The sequence below is a fragment of the Amblyomma mixtum genome, chromosome 4 (genome assembly GCF_055824585.1).
Source record: "Amblyomma mixtum isolate Tamu chromosome 4, ASM5582458v1, whole genome shotgun sequence".
Taxonomy (NCBI): Eukaryota; Metazoa; Arthropoda; class Arachnida; order Ixodida; family Ixodidae; genus Amblyomma; species Amblyomma mixtum.
In genome coordinates this window covers 116,916,110-116,941,963 of record NC_143015.1, presented here as the reverse complement: position 1 = coordinate 116,941,963, position 25,854 = coordinate 116,916,110, and the positions used below count along the sequence as shown (strand labels likewise).

General features: G+C 47.3%; 2 protein-coding genes across 2 annotated transcripts in view; both read left to right on the top strand.

The window, feature by feature from the left end:
• The window catches only part of LOC149348034 (uncharacterized), an 80,639-nt gene extending 65,073 nt beyond the window's left edge, over nt 1-15,566 (top strand). Inside the window, exons 2-3 of the mRNA XM_089541666.1 lie at nt 14,176-14,356; nt 15,329-15,566. Of these exons, the coding sequence (XP_089397792.1) occupies nt 14,214-14,356; nt 15,329-15,566 (381 nt within the window). The 5' untranslated portion in view covers nt 14,176-14,213. The remainder of the gene's footprint in view (nt 1-14,175; nt 14,357-15,328) is intronic.
• A 955-nt stretch (nt 15,567-16,521) lies between these two features.
• On the top strand, nt 16,522-20,038 carry LOC149348033 (uncharacterized). Its single transcript, XM_089585722.1, has 2 exons — nt 16,522-16,711; nt 18,206-20,038. Exons 1-2 carry the CDS (start codon nt 16,610-16,612, stop codon nt 19,112-19,114), a joined length of 1,011 nt encoding a protein of 336 aa, XP_089441848.1. The 5' UTR covers nt 16,522-16,609; the 3' UTR covers nt 19,115-20,038.
• Nucleotides 20,039-25,854: the final 5,816 nt, after the last annotated feature.

Below are 25,854 nucleotides of genomic sequence, written 5' to 3'. Positions count from 1 at the left end.
CACGCAATGTGGCCGCAGCTTCCAAAAGATGGAGTTTCCGAACCAAGAGGGCATCCTGGCGTGCTACCGCGAACTGGCGTGATGCCTTTGCATGTATATAGTGGGCGAGGTCGCTCGGTGGCAGCCATCGCGAGTTGCGTGAGAAAAGTGCGTCCGGCTAGATACCGTTCGTCTGCTGTCTGCGTAATCATTTCTGCGGTTTCGGTGCAGTGGTGCACAACTGTATTTGTCCCTCTCCCTTTCCTTCTCCCGGTCCCACTCTGTACATCAAGTTTCAAGTTTATTTAAAATGCACATAGTAATACAAATACAATAAAATCAGTACAGAAGGAGGTCCCATAGTACACGACTGTCGGGGGGACCTCCTAGAACAAATCAAGTGGGGTAAAATTGCAAAGAATGGAAGGCAGTGTATCAATTAGCATAAATAAACAATCTACAAAAATTTACAATGTTATGTGTGAGAAACGGAACAAAAAGTATATACAGCAACAACTTTGAAACAATGCAAAGAAAATGAGACTTTAAACAAGGATTACTATTGTTTAGGCATTTGAACTACACAGGAAATTAATTAAGTACTCTTTAATGCGGTGATGAAATGAGTGAACAGTAAACGACTCTTTAATTTCACATGGCAAAGTATTCCAACAGGATATGCCGGCAAATATTGTGGTAAATTTTCCATAATTAGTCCTCACTTTAGGTAGAAGAAGATTATTACGCTGTTGAAACCTAGTAGAATTATTATTTATAAGCTGATCAGGAAAGCCATCAATATGAGCATGATTATTAATTACCTTGTAGATAATGATGGATAATTTCACAGCGAATAACTGTTGAAGTTCTTTATCTTTTAAGTTTCTTATCATCCGATAAGAAAGGACTTATCAAGGCACTGCATCAGACACTACTGTATGTACTGTCTGTTGGAGAAGTTTACAGCTCACGCGCCATTCAGCCGAACGGCGCGGTGGGCTGTAAACTTTTACAACAGAGAGAACTTATAATCGGATATAACTAGAGAACGGAGGCCGATAATGTCGACCGATCCTCATGACGTGGTTAACCTCCATTGACCCGGTAGCGTGAAATCACGGTGTGTTATAAATGAAAGGAGGATTAACCTGGGCTTAATCGAATTAACGGCGGCGTCATGAAAGTCGGTCCAGGTTATTGGCTGTAGGGCCTTCTTTTGCGGGTCAGCTACCGCTCCGTATTTGATTAGTATGTCTGACTGCAGTCATTGTACTGTTTTATTCTCATTTTTTTTCCCCTACGCAGAGTTAGGTTTTGAAGGCTGACAGTACCGTGAAAAGGGAGAGAAAAAAAAAAGGTAGAATGAAAAGGTATGCGAAGGCGTAACCCTCCGAAATAATTTTATTTGATTTGTTATCTGCTTCTGTGGGTTCGAATAGCATATATGAGCACACTGTTGGTCGAACCCTGTGTTATATTATAGACGAATACAACTCAAGAATGACGCGGCGAATGGCCATCAAAGGAAGCACTCCAATCAGTCGACGTCCACCATATGTCATGGTGTCGCGGTCAATCGGCTCGGGCATGTTATAGCATGCACTAACTAGTAACAGCTGCATAGGTCCGAGACATTTATTTGAAGGGCTCCCTTTCTTCGTTCTCGGATTTGCATTCGTGTAATTGAGAGTAGTCTTAAGAATGATGGCAAGAGGAAAGGGTGGGACAGTTCGATTTTCTTGTTTGCGTGTGTACTATTCAACTCGTAACTGCCAGTACTGATGAGAGGTGTCGTTATTAGTGCAGTGCACTGCACTGTAATGAGGAAGAATGCAAGGCTGTACCGTGTAATTACGGCGGCGCTCCTCATATCACGCCCGACATTCCACGGTATTCCAATGCACGCGATTAATTTCGGTAAGGAAGGAAGATGGAAAGAAAGAAAGAAAGAAAGAAAGGAGGAAAGAGAGAAAGAAAGGAAGAAAGAAAGGAAGGAAGGAGGAAAGAAAGAAAGAAAGAAAGAAAGAAAGAAAGAGAGAAAGAAAGAAAGAAAGAAAGAAAGAAAGAAAGAAAGAAAGAAAGAAAGAAAGAAAGAAAGGAGGAAAGAAAGAAAGAAAGAGAGAAAGAAAGAAAGAAAGAAAGGAAAGAAAGAAAGAAAGAAAGAAAGAAAGAAAGAAAGAAAGAAAGAAAGAAAGAAAGAAAGAAAGAAAGAAAGAAAGAAAGAAAGAAAGAAAGAAAGAAAGAAAGAAAGAAAGAAAGAAAGAGCACCCTCCCGTTCAGAAAGAATCAAATGAGAGTCCGTATGGGAGACGTATGCAAACCACCTTTCCGAGACTTCCGTTCCCTTCTTTTGGACCCTCCCCCTTTTCTTCATGCGGAGCTAAAGCCTGAATCACTCCTGCGCGTCAGAGCGTGCTCTCGCAAGAGAAAATCGGCAGCCAAAACAGAAAGAGAACGAACAAAAACAAGCCTAAAACAAAACAGGAACGAGAGAGCAACACTTTGACTCAGCTCCTCCCGTTTCATATTCCTTCTTTCCTATTTGCCCTCTCTCTCTCTCCCCTTAACCCCCTCGCTCCCACGTCTCTCACGCACGTCGTGTCGCCAAGCTGGGCGTCGGATTTCCCCTCTTTTTTGGTTTTTGGTCTTATTCTTTGTGAGCGCGCAGACTGCCTCGATGACGGCAGCGTCGTGCGGCGCCAGACATTTTCCGGTGTCTGGCATCACGCGCGCCTCGGTCTGTCTAGACTTGCCTAGCGTAGCAATAGGGGGAGCCGACAGTCGAGTCTCTTTCCACCTACCCCATCCCGCCGCCTCCCCTTTCAAGCGTATGACGTACATTTAATGGATAAAACGGTGGACATTCAGAGTGAGGATTCCTTTATTTCTTTTTGCATCCCTAGTCCACGGCGCCAGGGATATGAATTTTAGTTGTTAAACTGACATAGTTAAAATAAGGTTAGTTGGATTGCCAGTTTTCTTTCAGACCAGTCATAGTTTGGTTTTATAATTCAATTGTTCTGTCGAAGTGTCATCTGGCGTCCGTCAAGGGTCGGTACTGGATCCTTTACTATTGTTAGTATGTATTAGTGACTTACCTCACAATGTCACCTTGCACATACGACTTCATGCGGACAGCTGCATATTATATCCCGTAATTAACACAACCGAAGATCACCTGCAGCTAAATGTCTCACTTGATAGTTTTTGTACCTGATGAATTGCGTGGCAAATGGAAATAAATTTTACTGTAGTAGGATGCAACTTAAAAAACAGCAGTTGCTCACACTGGGCCGCGGTCCGCGGCGTCTTGTATTACTTCGCTGGCCAGTCGCAACAGTAAATGAAATCAGCTTTTTAATGTTTGACAATTCTAGAGTTCATAATTTTTTTTCTTGTGATAAGCTTCTTGTTTAGGTAACAAGAAAAGTTTAAGCAGCGGACTACTTTTTCGTCGCGGAGGAATTCTGTGCGCGGAGGCTGAATGTGGGCGGAGCCTCACTGCAGACTTAAGTTATATCCGGCTATAAAACTGGTGACGTCTCTCACTGACAGCCCATTTTCCTTACTCTTTATTTACACTTCCGATGACTCATTATTGCCCGGGAATTTATGATATTTTCTAGGTATAAATAAATAAATAAATAAATAAATAAATAAAGTTAACGACTTTGAAAGAATGAAACAGCTAAAATAAAACGAACAACATAGAAAAACACCTTCGTACATCCACCTTGTTGCAACACATCTGCGCGAGATTATCAGCAAATGAGTTATCATTTTATGTGTTTTTTTATTTTTTGAAGGCGACATGAGCTTGTCTCGCGGCGGTTAGATATTTAGCACTGTTTTTTTTTTTTGTCGATTGAACAGCCAGTTGTAGGTTCAGCGCTTGTACCTGCCTTTCTTTTTCCTCGTCCTTCGCTTTAGTTGCTCTGTTTCATTCTTTGAAGATGCAACACCAACTCGCCCACTATGCTGTGTAGCTACAATGAAGGATTGATTCTGCCCTTTTTGTTTGCTGATGCTACAAACAACATAAACGTTGTTTTCTACAGGCTTCGTGGCTACCTATACTCAGGCTGCGTGGTTAGTGCAAGTCTGTATACGCTCCCTCTACACCGTTTTTTCATCTAACACGCTTCGGCTGCCATGGGTGCATCTTCACATAGTGTTCAATTCTGAGAGGAAATTAAAGATCTGTTAGGAACATCAGCAACATAGATCATGGTACGTTACGCCATGGTCATGGTACATCACATTCATTACTATACATATTCTCTTACATGTGTTGTAGCCTCGAACACCGGCGTTCTGACATCATCCGAATTTCTTGCCATGGACGGCAACGGACGCCGGCTTTTGTGCTAAGGAAATATAATGCTTTCGCATTAAAAACGATTCCAATTGGCCGTTCACAGCGCAACATTTCGTGCGTCCGACTCACACTCTAACTTTGAGTCAGCTTTATTGCAAACACACACAGTTTGCAAAAATGCGTGCTTTACAGGAGCACGTTGTAAGCTGAGCGCGCCTCAACTGTCCGCATGTATTTTCGCCTGGGCTAAAAAGACTGTCCAAACCATGAAAAATTAAGACGGTCCCAATAACGAAGCATTTTTTATTCTTCCTCAAACTTTCATTTTCTCTACGACTCACCGTTCATTTAATTTTATATGCCTCCTATAATTGTTTTCTTGGCTTCGCCGCAATAATATTCATAGTGCAAAAATGCATGCTTTACAGGGGCAGAAATAACTATTGAACATTTTCAGATATTGTTATTAACTATAAAGCATTTTTTTTTCCCTGTTGTTATAACCTTCCTCAGATGCGATAAACCGAAAGCGCTAGGAGGGGTCTGATAAAATTCAAGCCTTCGATGAAATCTAACAGCAAGAATATGCTGAGAAAAAAAAAATGCCTAAATGAGGAAACATGAAGTATATCTCGCAGGAGCAAGGTAGGCTTCGAATTCGTCTCGTTGCATCCGTAAAAGCACGAACAAAAAGTTTTGTGTATCTAGCAAATGCCGTTTCAATTATGCACCCTACACACCGGTTCTTCTCCATGACAGCCGCAATACTTCCGCAACTCGCTGCGCGAAACGAATATTCCATCGTCTTTTGCCTTTCCGAAACGAATGTTTTCTTTGTATAACAAAAATCGTTTAGAGTGGCCAATGTCAGGTTTATTAAGAGCACAGATCTCAGGGAAACAGGAAAAACGTTTGAGCCGGAGCGTACAGCAGCGCTCATGAAGATTACCGCAACGCAGTGCTCCAAAAAATTTTTATCCGCAGTCGTAGAGTCAGAGCCCGTACTCAGAAGCAACTCTCAGCATCGCGTGGGCCTCGGGCGTCTGACGTCAACGCCCCATCCAAACCGGTGCCACTGAGCGCGCTACGGGAGCCGGCCAACCGTGTCGTTGCGTCCCGCCCGCTCTTGCACTGGGCTGTATGCGCCCGAGTATCCGTGCACCTGCTCCGAGCCGTTCCTTTCCCTACCTCCGGTCTGCTCTCCAAGCCCTCTCTCGTTCACCCTTCCCCTCTCCACATAAGAACACACGCACGCGCCCGCCTCGCACAGATCCCGTGCCGTGCTCCTGGACGGATCGATGTTCTCCACTGCGTAACGGTAGCACTGACCGATCCCTTCCTTTTTTTTCTATCCCTAGTTTCCTCCTCAGCTTTCCCCACTCTCCGTGAACCTCCGCCGTCCGCCGGCGTCAACCGGGTGACTCTGTCCCCATCACCCGCACTCCCTCCCTACGTGCCTTCCTTTTTCCCTACCTCCGCAGTTCCCTTCCCGCGCGGAGCGTGGCGCCAGGGCAGCCGATCGTTATTTTTTTCTCCCACGAGGTGGAGCCAGTAGCGGCGGCGAGGCAAAGCGGCGCAGTTGCTGTGGCTGCTCTTGCTTTTTCTGCCCGACGCCTTTAGAAAAAAAAGGTTAAAAAGGAACAGAATAAAGAAAGAGGAAGAGGCCCATGCTTCTGTGGAAAACGCACAGGTAGCGAGACCAACGATTGCTCACCGTCTAGAATAAACAACAATAATGCATAATGCCAATAATAACACCATAATCGGCAATAGTATGTGCAGCCAGAGGAGCGGCGCAGAGTTTGTTTTTGTTTGCTTTCTGGGTCTAGCATGTGCTTCACTTTTTTTTTTCTTTATTTGTTCCTCAGACAGTGTCTAAGAGGAGGCCAAGGCTAAAGGCTAAGAGCCTGACGAGGCCTTGGCCCCTTGTACAAATTTTTGCATCAACGAACAGAACTCAGGCATAATACTTCGGCCAGTAGCAGAGAAAAAATGTAAACAATTCTTTAAAAGGCAAAATTTTACCGTCCTGTGCATCAGTCTCAAACGATCCAAAGTTGTAAGAAAACGCGGATTCTGTAAACATATCCAGGTTTGCATACATAGGGCACAGGCAATAGGAAACATCAAGTGCAAAACCGGCACTACAAACATATACGGCATATACGGAGGACTGGAGGTGAACAACGTGTCCAACATGACTGGAACGTCGAGCTCTAGTGGCACTTTACCCTTTTCCGTCTCGTTATCGGTTTAAAGCAAATGGCAGCCACGTACTCCGAAGTTTGAGATTTAGTTCCCTATTTGCCTCTTAAAATGCTAAAGCATACCAGGCAGTATGCACTGTACAATCAAAGTTAGAGTGAAGCATGAAATTAGACTGAGGAGCATGCAGCGAGTTATCAGTGGGGTTTGACGGGGATAATGTCTTTTTCAGAGCATTCGGTCCCAGCCTCTTATCGCAAGCCGAAAGACGAATAGAAATTCACAGGGACGTCTAATTAACTTATAGCATAAAAATCTGGTGATGCCTTTACCGGAAGCGACTTCACTTTCCTCCGCCGAATGAGAATTATCTGGTCTGCTGACGTAACTTCCTCCCAGCCAATGGACAAATTTGATGACCAATGACACAGTTTTTTCCTCATTAATATTTATTAATTTGATACCACTTAGGCCGTCTTCATGCAGTTTCTCCTTTCTCCGTAATGATATTCCCAGGCTGAACAATTGCAGCCACGTGACCCTTGTGACGTCAGCATGGCACCATGACCCCAACTGACCAATCATAGAGTGCAGCCGAATTTGAAATTCTCTGATTGGTCAGTTGGGAAAAGACGACATCCTGATCACGTGACCCCGGATGAACCAATCAGAGAAAGTAAACTTTATTTGACTTCGAGGAATTACGCGGTGATTGGCCCAGGTCCGAGAAACCATTGCCAAAAACGGCACTCCATGCTTCGCCGATTAGCTAGCTCTGAAGACGAAGCTCTGTGGGAACCAGCTTCGCCTCCCACTGTTCATGGCTGAGTTCCAGGGAGAGCACCGCCAAATTTTCTATTTATAATGATTGCTCAAGAGAGGTCATGTGACCCTTTGAAGTCATCACAACCTGGCCACCATGGCACATGGCAACATGCCCACCAGTTTGTGAAATACCAGCCCCGTGAAACGTTGCATTTAAATTATTTCAAAGAAATTCAGTGCAGTTCCCGCCAGCCCCGGGATCTCTGAATGTGATTGAGAGGGTTTTGACGTCATCAACACCACGTGACCACCAGTGATGCTCGAGCATTCTAGAAGGTGATGACTCATGCATATCATATACTTTTCCACTGCTTACAGCTTTATTGAGCATGCGCGCGTGTTGGACTGTGCTGCGCGCGTGCAGTAGATGCCTGCATGAAATCCGCCAATCAGAACACTGTTGGCACAGCCCCAAGGAAATATGGCTGCGCCCAAAACGACAAATGTTTTGGTTTTAGGTTTGGTTTTATCGGGGTTTAACGTCCCAAAGCGACTAAGGCTATGAGAGACGCCGTAGTGGAGGGCTCCGGAAATTTCGACCACCTGGGGTTCTTTAACGTGCACTGACATCGCACAGTACACGGACCTCTAGAATTTCTCCTCCAAAGAAATTCCAGCCGCCGCGGCCGGGATCGAACCCGCGTCTTTTGGGTCAGCAGCCGAGCACCATAGCCACTGAGCCACCGCGGCGGCAAAACGACAAATGTGAAAAGGTCTATAAGGGCAATGGAGCCGGTTCCAACCAAAGTTCTGGCGTGAAAATCGCAAGAAGAACGTTAGAACCTCATTGTAGACATAATAGCAGGCAACATAAATGCTTTTCGCATTTTTGTTCCCAGAGAACAGAATGCTATCGCAGTTTATTAGAATAACGTGAGTTCGAATTCTTGGTACGTTCTTTCTATTCGCCCGCACGTAGAAGAAGCTTCCTAGACAAGCATCGGGTTACAGGTTTAAATTTATTCCTTCAGATCATCATCCAAATCAAAAGTCCCCTCCTTATTATACCCTACATGGTTAAATACCAATCGCACGCAATGCCCACCATTAGAGTCCGAGGTTCAGCCCCGGGGCGGCGACGACCGCTCCCCGTCATGTTCCTTCATTCCATCGGAGATGGCCGCAAATCAACATCGGACAACCCCCCCCCCCCCCCCCTCCCTCGCCACTCAGGTGATACCATCACACTGCTGGGCCTAATCTGCGCGTTCTCCAATCTTGCCCCATTGACTTCTCCCCCAAGGTCGGCCGCGAACCTTTGTGCACCGCACCTGCGCAAGGACGTCCGCGGCCTTCTCGCATGAAACTCGACCCGCGCCCCCGCATGGCGCACCGAGGGTTACCGAGCTGCATGACACCAGCGCTAATCCCTTTAGACTCGGGGGACGGCTCGCCACTGTTCACATACCGCGCATACTTGCAGATGGCCTGTCACTCATTTCGCTGCACAAATTCAGGTGGCTCTTCTCGTGCAGTGGCGCCCGGGCAATGGCCCTTCTCCGAATCCTGCATTACTAGTTTGCTCACACAAGCGCTTCTCGCCGCCACGTCCCCTGATGACCGGCCGTATCCGAGGGGACTCGTTTATTACTGACGTTCTTCCATTGCACCAAGGCTGGCTCGAGGAAGCCTCTGGTTTTCGGTGCTCAGGCGACCTTGTCGTAGGCATCGAGCGTAACAACGTGGTTAGGAAGGTTTATTTTTAATTCTTAAGTGCCGCAAGGTTAGCCACACGCAGTGGCTTTCCCTTGCTTCCGATTAGCAGTGGTTCGTGGCTCTTCTTGCGACACCTAAAGTGTGAGTTATGAAAGTCAACCACGAGGTCAACGGACGGTTAAAAGGTAGGTGATGAGCGGTGTATGAGTGATGACGTATTGGGCGATACCAATATGCTACTGCCGTCAAGTGAGTGGGTAGGAGGGACAGTCGTGATGCGTGCACGAAATAAATTATCATACGTCACAAAGGTGAAATTGGTGTTCTTGATATTCTACCTTCGAGTGATAACTGCCCCAAGAGCTTCGTTTATTCAGGCTGTGTTCCAGAACATCAAAATATTCGCCTTTCATTATTAACCCCTCCGCTTTCGAACTGAATTAAATTAAGCCAATTTGGTGTGGTACAGGACACCTGGTGCACAGAGCGAACTGCGTGTGAGAAGAGGTGCAAGGTAGCTTAGTATTAGAGAATGGGTAGAGAACAGCTTAAGGAGGCAGAGTAGTCATCATATCATCAGATGCAACCTAACTACGTCCACTGCAGGGCAAAGGCCTCTCCCGTATCCTACTAATTAACCTCATCCTGTGTCATGCCAAATACGGCCACCTTATCCCCTCAAATACTATATGTCATCCGCGCACCTGACTGTCGGAACGCCCCCTGCTGTGCTTGCCTTCCCTTGGAATCAACTTTGTTACCTTTAAAGCTATTGATCATCTTGCCTTCGCGTTACATTGCATTGCCCATGCCCAGTTTTTATTCTTGATTTTGTAGGATAATAGAAGCGTATAAAACGAATGGGCGGCAATGATTGATTCTATTGTGGGGTACAGGGAAGCTTGAGCTAGAAATAAAACACGCGGTTATGAAACGGGACCGGCATAGCTGTAGATGATAAAGATGATGCCGCTGCATGATGCAGGCTTGTCACGTTAATGATGGTGTCCTCAGGTCGTCTTGCGGCACGATTCATTTACAACCGTTACAGGTGCCTAGACTCTCCTTCCGCCATGTTGAAACTCGCAGACTTAGAACCACTGGCAGGTAGAAGGAAGAAAGCCCGTCTCAACTTCCTTCATTCATTATGCTTTTCTCTACTTGGTATCCGACCTGAAAATTACATCGTTAATGATTCTACACGAGCCTCGCGCCATAAGCATGCCCTTAGCCTGAAACCTATTTTTGCACGCACAAATACCTACAAGTTTTCTTTTTTTCCGAGAACAGTTTCCCAATGGAATGCTCTACCGGAGACTCTCCGTTGCTTTGTGATCATTCTTGATTTCCACTGCTGGTTTAGTAGCTGTACTGTAACTGCGTTTTCAATTGTACTTTTGCGTTGCTTGTTTTCTGGTATTTATATCGTTCGGTACTATCGCACCTGTTTTGCTTTTCCCTCCTGTATGTATTCCCCTCTCCTGCTTAGACATACAGCATATGTCCGCAGTATTCAAATAAATAAATAAATAAATAAATATACCCACGGCGGGGGTTTGGCCTGGGTGCACAGCGGATACAAACGCACTCAAAGGAGTGGAGTATTCAGGCAAGCATGAAAATACTCGCCTTTCCTTTTTTTTTTGCCCGTAAATGGAGCTGTCCTAAAGCTGCCGTGCTGAGAAGCATGTACATACTTGGTCATCCTCGCTTATTCCTCTCAACAGAACTGGGAGTGGCAAGGTGGCAACACAACGCCGCTCTTTGCACGGAGGTCGATCTTGAAACAAAGTAGTCATCTTGCGGGAGAGAAAAAATAATAAAAAGAGATAAAACAACGCTGTTTTTTCCCTTTGTTTTGCTGCGTATAGTACTGCGTCTAAACGTTCGCACCTTATGACGTCATCGGGAGCCGAAAGTAAGAAAGAAAGAAGACGTAGCAGAAAGCGCAAATGAGCGGCAGGTTTGGAAGAGCGATGCGAGAGCTACAGAGAAAGGAGGAGGGGGATATAAAGATGAGAAATGGATAGGAAGCGAGCAACACGGCGCCCAGCGAGAGACGAGTATACAAGCACGCAAAACGCACTTGTGGCGTGACGACTACATTGAGATGAATATAGCGATAGGTAGGGAGGGGTGAAAGAGAGGGAGAGAGAAACCAGTGCAAGGGCCTGCACTCCCTGTGCGCGCGTGACGCGGCCTGCCCGGTCCCTTCTCGCCGAATCGCCATCGTCTCCACTTCAGGGCCGACCGTGGGCCGACATTGATCCGGAGAGCCCTGCGTTGCGCAGACTTCCTTCTCCTTCTCAATCTCTCTCTCTTTCCGGCTTCCCCGAAGTCTTCTCCTTTTTGTTTTCTCTTTTCTTTCCACCATCGCATTATCGGTTTTTCCATCCTCCTTCTATGTTAATTAGCGCCTCCGGTGTTTGGCGACCGTCTCCGGGGCTCATTAGCATTCGGAGGGACTCTATATGCAGGAGTGTCTGAGGCGCACGGGGCTTCGTGTAGGGTTGTTTAATGGCTTCTGTTTTATTTTTGTGCTTGCTTTTGCTGTTGTTGTAGTATTCTTTTGAAAATACACATGCCCGCGTTTTGTTTTCGCTATCTTCAATTTGATCCGTCGCTCTGAGAGAGGCGTATGCCGTATTGGGAAACTAAACGGGAAGCTCGTGCTGTTAGCGAGGTTAATTGGTGTAATTACTTATGAGCATCAACCTAAACGCAGACACTCAACTAGTAGACAAGCAAAGGAAAGCTGCACGGCTTTGTCTGAAGCTGCTTTTGGGCGGGTGGTATTGAGTAATTACTGCGTAATTAATTAGAAAGTAATTTACTTTACAATGAACATTGTCACAAATAAACGGCATCAAATGTATATGTGAGTTTAGTAGCGCGCCTTGACATAAGAACGTGCTGTGTACTGCAGCTGCCACAAGTTGTTGAGGACGAGGTAGCAGCATCCCACCGCTGCCACCAGTTGTTGAAGGCGAAGTTTCGGGGTTGCTGCTCGACGGAATCACGGTCTGCACGACGCCCGTTCCCACCTCCAGTCCAGGGACAGGAGTGCCGCTGAGCGACGGAGTTAGAAGGTGGCGAAAGAAGGCTGTGTTTATTTACATAATTACAAGAGTCAGGAACAGAAAGTGTGACTACTTCGACCGCATTCGTCGTCGAGTTTTATAGCGTCCGTCTTCCCTAGTTTCCCTACGTTGATGACGTCCTCGCTAGGGTAGGAGTGGCCGGAAACTTACCCTCGTGTTCACAAACTCGTACACCCGCACTCGTGGACGCATCCCCGTCACGTGTCGAGCCTGGGAGAGGAGGACGCTCTTCGAGGAAAGTCGACAGCGGAATGCGACGTTCTGTATCTTGCAGGCGAAATATCACCTCTTGCCTCGCAAATTCTAAGACGCGCTCTCGCCGATCCAACTCGCACAAAAGTGATCTGGGCTCCTGGCCACCAGGGTCTACGAGGCAATGAGGCCGCTGATGCGGCCGCCCGAGCGCTCACACACCGGGCTCCTCATCCTAGATCTCCTGGCTCAGAAGCTCATAAACCGCTTCTGCGGTTCCGCGAAATCCTAATTCATTATTGCGACAGCCACCGTCTCTACCCGGCACCTGCCAAGGGGCTGAGTAAGGCGGAGGAGCGAACTCTGCGGCGCCTGCAGACAGGAACCCTTCTCTGTCCTGCCATAGGAAAACACTTCGATCCGAACACAGATGGGCGCTGCCCGCACTGTGGAGAGATCTGCGATATCTTTCACATGGTGTGGGCATGTACTCAGAATCCTCACCTACCCCCTTCCCCCACCCCCACCCGAGAGACATGGGAGACTGCCCTCCTCAACTGCTCCACGCTGGAGTCCCAAAGGGCTCTGGTCAAGCGGGCGCGAGACGGGGCCTCGTCGTGCGGTGTCCCGGATTAAGGATACCGACCATGCAGCAGGGTTTTTTAACCCTCAAGCTCTCTTTGAATAAAAGTTTTTCACCACCACCACCACCCCGGCTGCCGACAATGTCCGTCAAATGCATCCGTCGCTAAAGGTCGGAATGCGAGGTCGAGGAAAGGAAGGAAGTGGTCCTTTGTCCATGGGAACATGCACGAAGGTTGTGGAAGTCCCCCGCCAGCCCGCCGTGATGCTCGGTACGCAGAACCACCGCAGGTTTACTGCGAAATGGGAGAGGTAACGTCCACCTGCTGATGTCTCTACGCACGTGGGCCGACTCCAGATAATTTGGCCCCTTTGTGCCCAGTCGTTCTTGTGGGTTCTGCTCGGAGACGCCGGAAAGTACGTTCGCCCTTGCCTCACGGTCATTTCGGCACGCCTTGAAGCAAACGTCGACAAGTGGACATGGGTTTCTCGAACCATCCCGGAGAAACGTGGGTGCTGGCGGCTTCCTGATGACCCCGAGCTTAAAGGTGCACTGAAGAGGAATTTGAACTCGTCTTTTTGCCGCGGGAACTCAATCTACATGTTCCGAGCATTCTTAGAAACTTCGATTCATTGCCCTGTGTGGCCGATTTCCCTAATTAAATCGAATTAACGTCCGGCTCCCGCCTTTTTTTTTTTTTAATTCTCCCCCGTACGGTGGGCGGAGTCGACCAACGCGGGGAGTGCCTTTCACCCAGTCCCGAGGCGGCTTGCCGCTCTGCCGTCGGCGGAGTAATACGTAGTAGTCCGTAGAAGCAAATAGTCCGCGCGTATTTTTATTTCTGCGGGCTTATTATGCGGTTATATTATCTGCAAATGAAACTATTTATTCACGGAAACCTAAAAAACAAAATGAAGCGAAAGCAAAGCCTCCACGGAGCTGGCTGAAGGGCACTGCACGCGTTGGTCGACTCCGCCCACCGTACGAGGGAGAATTAAAAAAAAAGGCGGGAGCCGGACGTTAATTCGATTTAATTAGGAAAATCGGCCACACAGGGCAATACCTCGCAGAATGCTAGGAACGTGTAGATCGAGTTCCCGCGGCAAAAAGTCTGGCCTTCACTGCGCGCTCCGAGCCGCTGGCGTTAATGGGCTCATCGTTCGATGGCCACACAACTCGTCCAGAAATCGATAGGCGCGAAGTTCGATTCCCGGCTCGCAGGCGGGTCTTCCTTGTGTAGTCCTGATAACATTAGTTCCCAGAGCATCGCACCGCCGCGTAGCCTAAAACATGTGCCCGCCAATGTGTTTGCGCAGCGTCCCTGGTTGGTGGCGCCATCCGGCGGCGGCGGCCGATGGTGTCAACTGCGGCGGCGCTCACGGACATCTCCAAAGACGAAGCGGCGGAGCGCCTGGCGAACAACTGGAGGGTTCGCTGTCCACTGTCAGACACTTCCACCACTGGCCACCAGGTTGCGCCGCTTTACGAGAACCCCAAGTGAGCGTGCCGTCTTGGGATCTATCTAGCTATCTATTGTGGAGTTTGTAATATGAGGAAAAATACGTTTCCCCGCTTAACCGCGGCTGCCACAGTACAATACCGCCGGCCTCCACCCCGTTGATGGAACACCAGCCAAAACACAGGCTAACACAGGAAAACTAAAAGTTAGGAAAGAGTCTGCTCTACCAACTGTTTATTCGACGGAAAGGGGCTCAAATATTGATAAGATGATATTGATTGATAAGATATTGATTGATAGGATGGCGATTGAGTGATGGTCATGTGACCGAGTGCCCTGTATATGATTGATAAGATGGCGATTGAGTGATGATCATGAGATAGTGTCCTGTATGTATTTCAGCCTCTTTCCAGTTGGTAGCCCAGTTGGTAGCCCAACCTCTTTCCTAACTTCTCGTTTTCCTGCGTTCGTCTGTGTTTTGGCTGGTTTTCTTCCCATCAACGTTATGCAACAACCAGCCCAACAACGTGTTTAACTAGGATATCTCCATCCCGTGATCGCGTACGTTACCGAGCGCACGCCGACCACGGCAAGCCGGAGAGAGCACCCTCCCCCACGCGCGCAGCCATCACGCCGTTCGTGGCGCTCGTGGCGCTGTGACGCCGGCGCCCTCCATTGTTAATCAAGATAACTAGAGAGGATGCATCGCGGGAAAGCAAACCAAAGGGGACGAGTAGGGCACGTCCACACACTGTCTGTCTGTCTGTCTGTCTGTCCGTCCTCCCATCTTTCTTAGTCACACAGTTGTTTGAACGGTTCAGTAAAAAAAAGTACGACTAAAATATGAGGCTGAGATGATCAGAGGGTGATTACTATAGAAAGCTTATTGCAATCGCACCACTTAAGCTGTACCCAAATCTTTTTCCGCTAAAAATAAAACAAAAATTGCCGTTTCCTTTTCGATTTAAAACCACGCGATTCCTCCCATTCGCCTCCGTGCCCCCATGCAGCATGTCCACCGCCGACGGCAACGTGGACGACGCCCTGACCAGCCTGCACTGGCTGCAGAACCTGAACATCATGACCCGCATCGGAGCGCCGACCCCGCCGACCCCTCCGGCCAGCCCTCCCGGATGCGGCTCTGGTTGCGTGGCGGCCGCCTCCAAGGCATCCCTGCATGGGTCCGCCCACAGCGCCGTCTCCAGGCGAGTGCCGTCCAATAGAGCGGGTTTGCACCAGCCAGTCTGAGATCTGCTTCACCAAGGGAACAGGTGGCGTTGTTAAAGCTTCGAGCATATTGTTACGGGGAGGTTACGGTATTACCGTCCGCTCCACTGACATCCGAAGTCGTTCATGTGGCTCGCCTCAAGCCCTATCACCCACCCTCGACATCGCATGCCTAACACGCACCGGGACGTTGCCTTCAGCCGAGGGGGATAGTGTTACCGGTGCACTGCATGTTACTCAATAAGTGAACGAATCGTGAACGAAGAAGTGGCGGTGCGCTGGATGACGACGACGTTGACAGTGGGTAGCTGGGCCCTTGGAGTCTGAGCTTAGTGCTGGCCATCTCAGAGCAGCCGCCAATATAGACTTACCGTAGCGGTAACCTCCCCGTAACAATATCACGGCATGAGCACATGTGTACTTACTGCTCACCAGTTCCAAAGGGCGTGGCCACATCATCATCATCATTATCATCAACGTAAGCGGGGTAGTACATCGCATCTGTCTACCCCTTGTCTGTTTAAGGAAAGTGAGGAGATCGCTGGACTACGTTAAATCGCCTATAGAGTAAACTGTATAGAGAAATTTTTTAATACAGAAGTGTGAACTAGTTGGAAATGGTTGTTTCAGTTCATAGCGCATAGCGTTTCAAAAACCACAAACGACAACGTACAGCGAAATGTATATCGAGCGCCTTCTGCCATGTTTGCTTACAGTGCATTAAACTTTGTTAGAACTCCTTGGGAAGTTATTTTACCCCCCGAATTCATCAGCGCACCACTTCTAGAGCATGCCCCACCGAAAAAAAGGAGCCTTCACTCCAGTTCAAAAAGAACACTGAAGCTGTTTACGCAATTGCCCCTTACATGAGCTGCCTCTTCACGTGACTGCACAAATTTTCCGTCTTCTTCTGCTCATCTCACTGGCCCTCTGCATGAGATCTCACGTTCTCACCTTCACTCTTATCCATGCGCAGATGTGCGGCAGCAGTTGCAGCTGAAGAGCCCGACTACAAGAACCAGGGCTCGAGCAAGCCCCCTTACTCTTATGCGACGCTCATATGCATGGCCATGAAGGCCAACAAGAACAAGATGACGCTTAGCGCCATCTATAAGTGGATACGCGAGAACTTCCTCTACTACCGCAACGCGGATCCGAGCTGGCAGGTGAGTAGTTCACTGATTCAGCCACCGCCAGAATCTATTCCGGAACAGCCCAAGGATGTACAACTCAGACTGGCAGTCTTGCAAAAAGCAGGCACATACTGATATAGGGTCAGTCATAGGAGAATAACCTGGGTAACAACTCAGACTGGCAGTCTTGCAAAAAGCAGGCACATACTGATATAGGGCCATTCATAGGAGAATAACCTCGGTAGCGCCCAACATTAGAATAATGTAAAAGTGTTGTTATCTAAGTTTCAGCAGCTTTAATGTCCCTTTGGAACGTTATGCTAATGCTAAAGATTAACTGGCAACGTAATGTTGCATTGTTAACGTTAATTTAATTAATGTTAGCAATTAAACAAAAATACGTGTATAATATGGTTCCTGCGGTAACCACCCATCGGTTATGCATTTCTCCGCTCACGTGACACTTTCCTCCTTACACGGTAATCACCCTACGAGTGGTTTCCATGGTAACGCACCTACTGGTTACGCCGACGACGACAGACTACGATATCCTACTACGACGCGAAACCCAGGAACGGGCTCGTAAGAGCTGTCGCTGTAAAAAGAAACTGCAGATATATTTCAAGCATTGTGTTCGAAAACGTTTCCAACGGTTTCTTCAGTAATCATGTTATATAACTAGCAGAATTTAGCCATGAATGGTGCTTGTCAGGGATTGCATGCACAGCCCGAAAACTTCGTCAGAAAGCTTTACTCATTACCGGTTCACCACTATCGCTTATGGGACAGCGTTCCTACCTTGCTTTTATAAAAGCTTCAGGCTATTGTATCGAACCAGTTCGAAGATTAGTATGTGAGTTGCACGTATTAGCTGCCTTGCAGTCCCATGCACCTGGGAAATTTTTGACTGAAGAAATGGATCCTCACAATTGGCGCGTTTGGCATCGCTGTGTTACTTTATTTTTTTAGCCAAAGAGCATAAATGTTGTTTAAATGCTACTGCAACGTTTAAATGTAACGTTTCACAAACCTCAGAAAAAAGGCCATTAAGAACAATGAACAACATTCGACCAAGACAAGAAAAGGACACGGTTCTAACACTTCTGTGCTACCTGGAAAGGCTGTTGTGACCAGCCAGGAACGTCGGTGAAGGAAAAGAAGATTGTGAACATGCCTCTATTGCTCCTTTATCCTTATCCTTTATGAGTCCTTTATCCTTACCCTTTATGACCGCTTATCCTTTTTGACTAGGAAAAACCGACTATTCAGCTGGTAACGCATAGTTTCAGCATTTCTGAAGGCGATCGACGTCTACCGAAAGATTTATTTTGCCATCCCAAGCTTTTCCTAATAGATTCTGTTAACGCACATCACTCAGCAAGATGTCATAAAATTATTTTTAAGGGTCGGAAAAGCGTCTTCACCATACAGTTTTTCTTTTTCAACTTAAGCCAATTGCGCTTTTCTTGGTATGCACTAACCATACCACTTTGTTGCCGATACATATTTGTAATGAATTCTCCGCAGAATTCGATCCGCCACAACCTGTCGCTCAACAAGTGCTTCATCAAGGTGCCGCGGAGCAAGGACGAGCCCGGCAAGGGCGGGTTCTGGAGGCTGGACCCCGTCTACGCCGACTCGCTGGTCGACGGCGTCTTCAAGAAGCGGCGACCCGCGCAGCGACAGCCTGGAGCGCCGGGCACCACGACCGGGGGCTCCAAGCGGAACCGCAGAGACCGCGGAGCCTCCAAAGCCAAGCCGCCACCCCTGAACATCCCCCTTCAAGGCCACAACAGCAGCGGACCGGCTGTCATCGTCGAACGCGTCGACCCGGCCGCCGTCGTGGTCATGGACTCCGCTGGAGTCGGCGGAGCGACCACGGCAGCCGCTTCGCAGAACCTGGACGACGTCTGCGGAGACCTCGGGGACACGCTCAAGAGTGACCTGTCGTGGATCCTCAACGAGAGCGACCTGGACCTCGAGCAGCAGCTGGACCGGTTCCGGAGCTCCGAGGACGCCGCGGCGGCTGCGGCCTTGCAACTGGAAGAAGACCTGTTTGGTGCTGGAAACGGAGTCGCCGTGGACGGTCCCGCTAACGGATCGGTGGTTTCGGCCACGAGCCCCGACTGGTGGACGTGCTTTGGTCCGGGCGCGACGGAGGCCACGTCGTTGTGCATTCCCACGGCTACGGCGCCTGCCTGCTCGTCTTCTAGCGCAGTGCAGACGTTCGAACTCCTGTACGGAGCGGGCGCCGAAACCGATGATGCCTGCGTCGATCATCACGTGACGGTGCCCGGCGAGATGGTCTTTGGCGACCCGGCGTCAGTGGCCGTCGCCCAACAGCAACAACCCTGGGCGGACTGCAAGGCGGCGCTAGAAGCGGCAGCTCTCGAACTGGAGACGTACGCCGAGATGGACGTGGTGCCAGGATACTAGTCATCCCTTTCTGAGTGTGGTCGGTCCGCGTTCCGAACCCTTCCTGCTGCAGGTGTCTTGTCCTGACCGCGTGGACCTTGTAGAAAGCTCTCTCTAGCCAGGCCCTCTCAACGCCGGATGATTTTGTGATGACTTGCGAGAACTCGCGAACTCACAAGCTGCGTTGCGGAACCCAGGTGATGGGGGGACACTCTGAGCAATGCTGTGAATTTGTTTTGTAAATTTTCTTTCTAGAATGTTTGATGTCTGGCAGGCAGAAATGAACAGGAAAGTATGTAAGACCATGACAGGAACTGAGTTCGTTAGTGCCGATGTTTTGTGGTCCCAGTCTTAGGTGGCAAAAATGGTAGCACATCTGGAAACTGTGAAATCGAATGCCATTGCAAGTTAAGCCGTTACTGCACATCATCGCAAACTTTCACTTCGGTGGTCACTTCTTCGGGAATGTGGTATGACCTAGTAGTTTTCTACGCCTAAAGAAGCGAGGGAACTTTAGCGTATGCACGTTGTTAACTTCTTCAGAGCACCATCCAGGACCGCTCTTAAAGTGAACTGTCTTAGCCTGAAGATTTCCAAAAACTCAGCATGGTTGTAAAGGACGGCTCCTTCGAAGAACAAACTTGTCATCGATTTTTCTTTACCACCTTTAACTGCTTTACGCTCTATAACCAGGCCGGTTATGACTGCTTAGGTATTGGCTGGCTGCCACAAACACCAAGTTCACATGTCCTAACAAAAATTTTACAGTTGGGTTGAGCAGAGCATTCTGTTTGTTTCTGCAAGCTAGACCTGGTCTTCCGTGAACCTCAACTCTTAATAATAGGTTAACTGGTTATTTTGTTTGAAATCCTTCTGTCACTGGGCTGTACATCTCCGGCACATCATAAGAAAGTGCAACATTTGTTGTTGGGCTAGGTGGTAGGACATGCTTCTAAACGAAGCAGCGCAAAAAACACAACGGACAAGAAGAAGGCGGAACACGACGGACAGGAGCGCTGATATGGACAGGAGCGCTCCTGTCCGTCGTGTTCCGCCTTTTTCTTGTCCGTTGTGTTTTTTGCGCTGGTTCGTTTAGAAGCGAATAAGAAAGTGGCCGCTACTGAATGCTGAGGGATTTTGTTCTATTCCAGCTGTAGTTCTTGGGACACTATGACTGAAATTCGCTTGCACGACCTTGAACGAAATCCATGCGTTACGAGTAGCCTAACAGCATGCACTTCGTAATATCTTTGTGTACACACCGTAAATATTGTCGTGAACTCGCTCAAGGCTGACTTGAGCGTTCAGCTCGTGCCAGCCTACCCTGTACATGCGCAACCTTCGTGCAATGTCCACACTTAGGGGACCTCTTGTAACCGCCGCACAGCTAAAAATGCGTAGTATGTGCTTTCATACCTCTGATGCTCTCACTGGTCCTCAGTATTTTGTTCGTCTCATGCACTTCCCGTATAGGCGAGGACACCCGTGTTGGTTTGCTAGATAGCGTCCGTTTGTTAAGCGCTTATCACTACTTGTATCATCTACTTCGTACTACACAAATGCGGTTTAGCTTGCCGCTTTGCAGAGGCAACTGTCCTTCAAACAACTCATTTCCAGAAGGCAAGCCGTGAGGAACCTTCATTATCCCATGCTAACCGCAGCCACAAAGCTCCGTGGCGTATTTTAAACAGAAACTGGCAATCGCAAGCACCTGGCTTCCTTGGCTGCTTTGATTATATTTCCATTTTTCGTCCCCTGAAATCGGCAGGCGAAGTTGCTGAAATCACAGCTACAACTGTTCACCGCGTTAACAGAAACGCGCATGCGCAATACGCAGAGCACGTTGCGCTTTTTCTTCATGTCCAGTTGGCTTAAAATGGCTGACTGGCTAACTGTGCCACACCCGGTCCGCAGATACTGCGGAAAGTTGTTTTAATTGCATGTCCTCGTCGTACCCAGAGTTATAAGGACAGCAGCGGGTAACAGGACTGCTCCAGATTCCACCTCATGATCAGTCCCGCATTTTTACGACTTCCATGTCCATTGCTCACCCAACGCCATGCGACGCGTCGTGGGTGCGTCGGCGCCGCGGTTTGAACCGCTCCGGCCACGCCTCCTTCTGGTGACGCCACATCCGGCCACACCCACCGCGGACCAATGGCGCTGCCGCCTTGGCGTTGGTGCACAGGTTATTGCGTCACGTCCGGGGCTCCCTTTCCAGATCGCTGCCCCGGCGACTGCTGCATTTAACTTGGAACAGAGCACGAGTTGTATCTATAGCTGTGCACTGTACAGCGCACCCGACTGGAGGTGCGAACTAAGAATGAGTGAGTGCAGCTTCGGAAGTGCAATCAAACCATGCGCCGCCCTTTTTAACGCCGTTGTCTTTATTGGCTTTCGCGAGACGCTTGGAAGGTCTTGAAAAGCAAGTGTTTGACGTCGGTGGCACCTGAAACTTTATGTAGCTTCCATGCACGTGTGTGGTTTTCCAAGCTGAGTGTGAGTGGCACTACTAACACTTTTACGCACGGACCAGTTGTTCGCAAGCTAGTTGTTGCGCTTCGTAAGGTGATCGCATTCCTTTGTAGAGTAAATATTAATGAGAAGGCATTACATAGCTGATCGACACGAAATCTCGGCGTGACCTAAAAAGTGATGCCGTTACAAAGCTCTCGTCTGTTCGCAACGGTGTTACGTCATAAAAGGCGTAAAAATGCGAAATGCTAACCAGTAATAATCAGTACTACATTTACTTACAACTGCACCAACTACAATTGATTAGAATAAAATTGGAATTGGACTGAAATAAAATTAGATTGGAATTGGAATAGATTTGGAAAATAATCCTAATTTAATTGAAACAGAATTGCAATAATGCTTTCGCATAACTCAAACGTAAGTTTTGATTTGCAATCATTGGTGGCTTGGAAGACTGCAGATGAGTGCGCGTAGAGTCGTCTGACATTTGGGCGTAATTCGAATTCAGAACGCTTTAAGAATTAAGTATTGCTCCATTTAAAGCACTGCTTTGAGAATATTTATAGTCAGAAGCCTTAAGCTGGTACATTCTTAAAAGCTGATAATCTAGCCATTAACAGGCTAAGTTTTTAGTCCATTCTTGTGTTGATAAACCATAATAAAGCATTATAACGTCGTGTAACCTCTACAGCGCATATTAAAGGTTACAGTGAGGTTTCAAAGCCATTACCGCCCATCCCAATTAATTTAGTTGTAAAGCTTTGCAGTATAAAGCGTGCATACGGCAAATGCGCGACTTCCTGCCTATGTTGTTTCTACGGTCACGTGTCATATGTATACAATAGCTTAATTAGCAGCCCTACTGCGGCAACGCTGTGGGGACCTGTATATATATACATAACATTATATAACTAATCATGGCGATATATACATATTTACCTATCACGGGAACAGCAATGTCGTATAGGAGTGTGCATGCAGTGTATATCTTTGGTAGAGCATTTAACGTACTGTATGCTGCATATGCATAACTATGTCACCGTTTAGCTTCGTAGCTGTTATATCTGTCCTGAAGAAAAAAAAAACAGCGGAGAAAGGCACAAGCATATGCTACTTTAATTTAAGGGTTAAGGTTTTTGTGATGTTTATAGTTGAAGACGACTGCGCAATCAAGGCGCGTTATTTGATGTATTCGCAACAAATAATTAATTTGCTTTTTTTTACTGTACATAGCACACAGTTAGTATTCATCGCATACGGAAAGGACACAAAAATGCATGCTAACAAACTGATGCGCTGTTTGGTATGGTCGCAGTCTAACGACGGCGATCTGGCAAGTTCTGAACGATTTTACTTTGTGTGGCAGCAGGAGTGGTCTCCATTATACTTTCTTCCTGTTAAGAATGGATATATTAGTGGCAAAATGGATGTAAGGAGCGACAGCCAACATACGGTGTGATATTGAAATGTGCCGGGGAAACCTGAAGCATACCAAAACAGTGCGCAAATACACCCATCTTGGAGTATCTTGAGGTTTAAGGCCAACGAATAACACCTTTCGGGGTGTATCGCGATGAGAGGCTCCCTGTAGACAACCCGTCATATGTAAAAGCGCAGGCAAGTTACTTTTTTATTCTTTCTTGTCTCCATTAAGAATGTCTTGCAAAAAGAAAGACTCGGTAATGCACTGTTACAATTGCTAAAAATGAAAGGGTAAAAAGGGGTGTAAAGTGCGCGTGCGAAAGTAATAGGAGTGACTCTTCTGTTTTACTCCTTTCTAAACGCACGTAATCTGTCATTAAGTCCGCCACCCCCCCCTCCCCGGGTAACGAGTATACTCTAAACACGCATACGCCTATATGGGAGTAAGAAGGGAATAAGCTCTCCTTTAGCACACTTTATTAGGTAAAAAGGAGTACACTAGAGGGCAGCTCATTCGCTTTTTACTCCTTTCTCCCTTATAAAAATGGTCTATAGACACTCTATAGACTTCTTATTGACTCTATTGACTTCCTATAGATGTTGACACTTTTTGTCTATTCGTAGTCTATAGACTGTCTATAGACAAAAGTCTACTAAAAGTGTATGGCCATAAATCTATAGATTGTCTATAGACTGTCTATGGCATTTGTATTGCCTATAGACTTTTGTCTATAGACAGTCTATAGACTTTATAGACAGAAGTCTATAGACGCTCTATAGACTGTCTAAAACTTTTTTGTAAGGGCTGTTTAGAGTATAACATGGACAATGAGCACTGCTTCAACTAATTGCAATGAGTTTGCATTTCTTCTAGCACACAAAACTGGCTACAGAAGGGCGTCAGTCGAATCCTGCGGTTGTAATTCAGACCCTGATGATGTGCAGTTTATCGCCAACTGCGACGGCCGCTGTGCAGTTGCTTGTGCAATACGAGAGACTCCTTGACTCGAGCATGTGTTGTGTAACGAACTTGGCGTCTGATAAGGCGCGCGATAGCTTGCCTCTCTGCGTTCGAATCTCGTCTTTACTTCGGTTAAACCCTTCATGTTGGAGTGGTCCTGTTATTTTTTTTTTACGGCTGGATCGAGTACGCGTTGGAGAGCCTGTTTAGAAAGCTAGTGGAAAACTACGTCGTATCCAGCGACACCGTTATAGGAGATCAGCAGGTCAGTAGAAGGGGTAAATAAGCATAATGCTGCATAAAAAATGGGGGACAAAATGTACAATACAGTTTTACTCAGATTAGCTTGTGCTTCTATTCAACCTTGCGTTTGGCGCATGATGGCCTTAGTTGCCTATGTGTCATAAAACACAACACAACTAGCGCTTCGAGGCTATAGCAGGATACAACTTAAAAAACAGCAGTTGCTAACACTGGGCCGCGATCCGCAGTGTCCTGTATTACTCCGCTGGCCAATCGCAACTGTAAACGAAATAAGCTTTTTATTGTTTGGCTATATCAAACAGTATATGTATCAAAATTCTAGAGCTCATAATTCCTTTTCTTGTGATAAGCTGCTTGTTTACGTAACAAGAAGCGTTAAACCAGCGGACTACTTTTTTGACTTGGAGGAATTCTGTGCGCGGAGGCTGAATGTGGGCGGAGCTTCACTGCAGACTTAAGTTGTATACGACTATAGTTTGTCAGATTCAGCGCTCAAGCATTGCCGTACATCTTTCATAAAGTAACAACATCCATCGTCAGTGCAGTGCTTACAACTTACATACCTAATGTTAAAGGACCGTACTACGACATGAAACTGCTGATAAAACTGGCTTCGGCTACGTCTCCAGACGGCAGTGATACTTTCATTTAAGACTGCTGACGTCAGAGAATTGGCCGCTCCCACGGAGCTGCGTACATTGCCTGCCTGTCAGTGGTTTCCGAGCACACACGAAGCCAGGCCACCGAATGCTGGGTGCTGTTCTAAATTTGGATCTAAACCAGCCGTTTAAGGCAACAATAGTTCTGACTGAATAGTGAGGTCACTTTGTCAATGCCCGTACGTTTTTTGTTTTTGTTTTTTTTAAATGACCCGAAGTTTTAAAGTTTTTAGCCAGTTCCTGCCACACGTCCTTGCCTCGCAGACATGCAGCTGACTTGAATAGTTTGGAAGTGGCATATCTGTATTGTGCTAGTTAGGAAATTGGTGCTTAAAAATATCAGCGCTATCTTTTAACCATGAAAACAGGCATTGCAAACGAGAAGAGCAAACAGTGCGGTCTCTCATACGTGGTGTATGTTTCCATGCCTTATTTCGTCAAAGAAGTCGACGCTGCTATCCAATAACCAAACCAAACCCTAAATATTTCATTTGTTTCTCGACCTATACATTGCAACCGAAACTGCTTTTGCGAACAGATTTTTTTGTTATCAGCGGTAAGCAAAAGTGTCCACTCTGCGCTCTTGTCACAGGCTCCTCCTGACTGATAGGCATAAGAAAACACCACCTATCGCTCATATGTCCGTCTCGTGGTGATAAGACAGTCGCTGACCGCAGCGTGAACCACACGGTCAGCTCACCGATAGAGATGGCTAACCTCGAGTGTCATGTATACAAGGCGCTCGAGCATGTATGCACGTGATAGCTGTACTGTGTTTTGGTCCAGGTTGGGTCCGTACTTCCTGGCTTCGAAAGGGTTTGTGTGAACGACGACAGAGGGCATTTGAGTCATAGTTTGGCTGGAACAGTGGTGGTTTAAAAGCAGGGAAAGGACTCTAGGAACAAGGCTTTTAAGAGTCAAAATCGATGTGTACTGAAGTCAATAGAATTTGTACTTGAAGGGTTTATTCCATGACA

What these genes read in the sequence shown, in the direction of transcription:
- LOC149348033 (XM_089585722.1), top strand. Translation starts at nt 16,610, where the DNA reads ATGGCCATGAAGGCCAACAAGAACAAGATGACGCTTAGCGCCATCTAT. An exon ending in ACGCGGATCCGAGCTGGCAG is followed by an intron (nt 16,712 to 18,205) that starts GTGAGTAGTTCA and finishes AATTCTCCGCAG; the next exon opens with AATTCGATCCGCCACAACCT.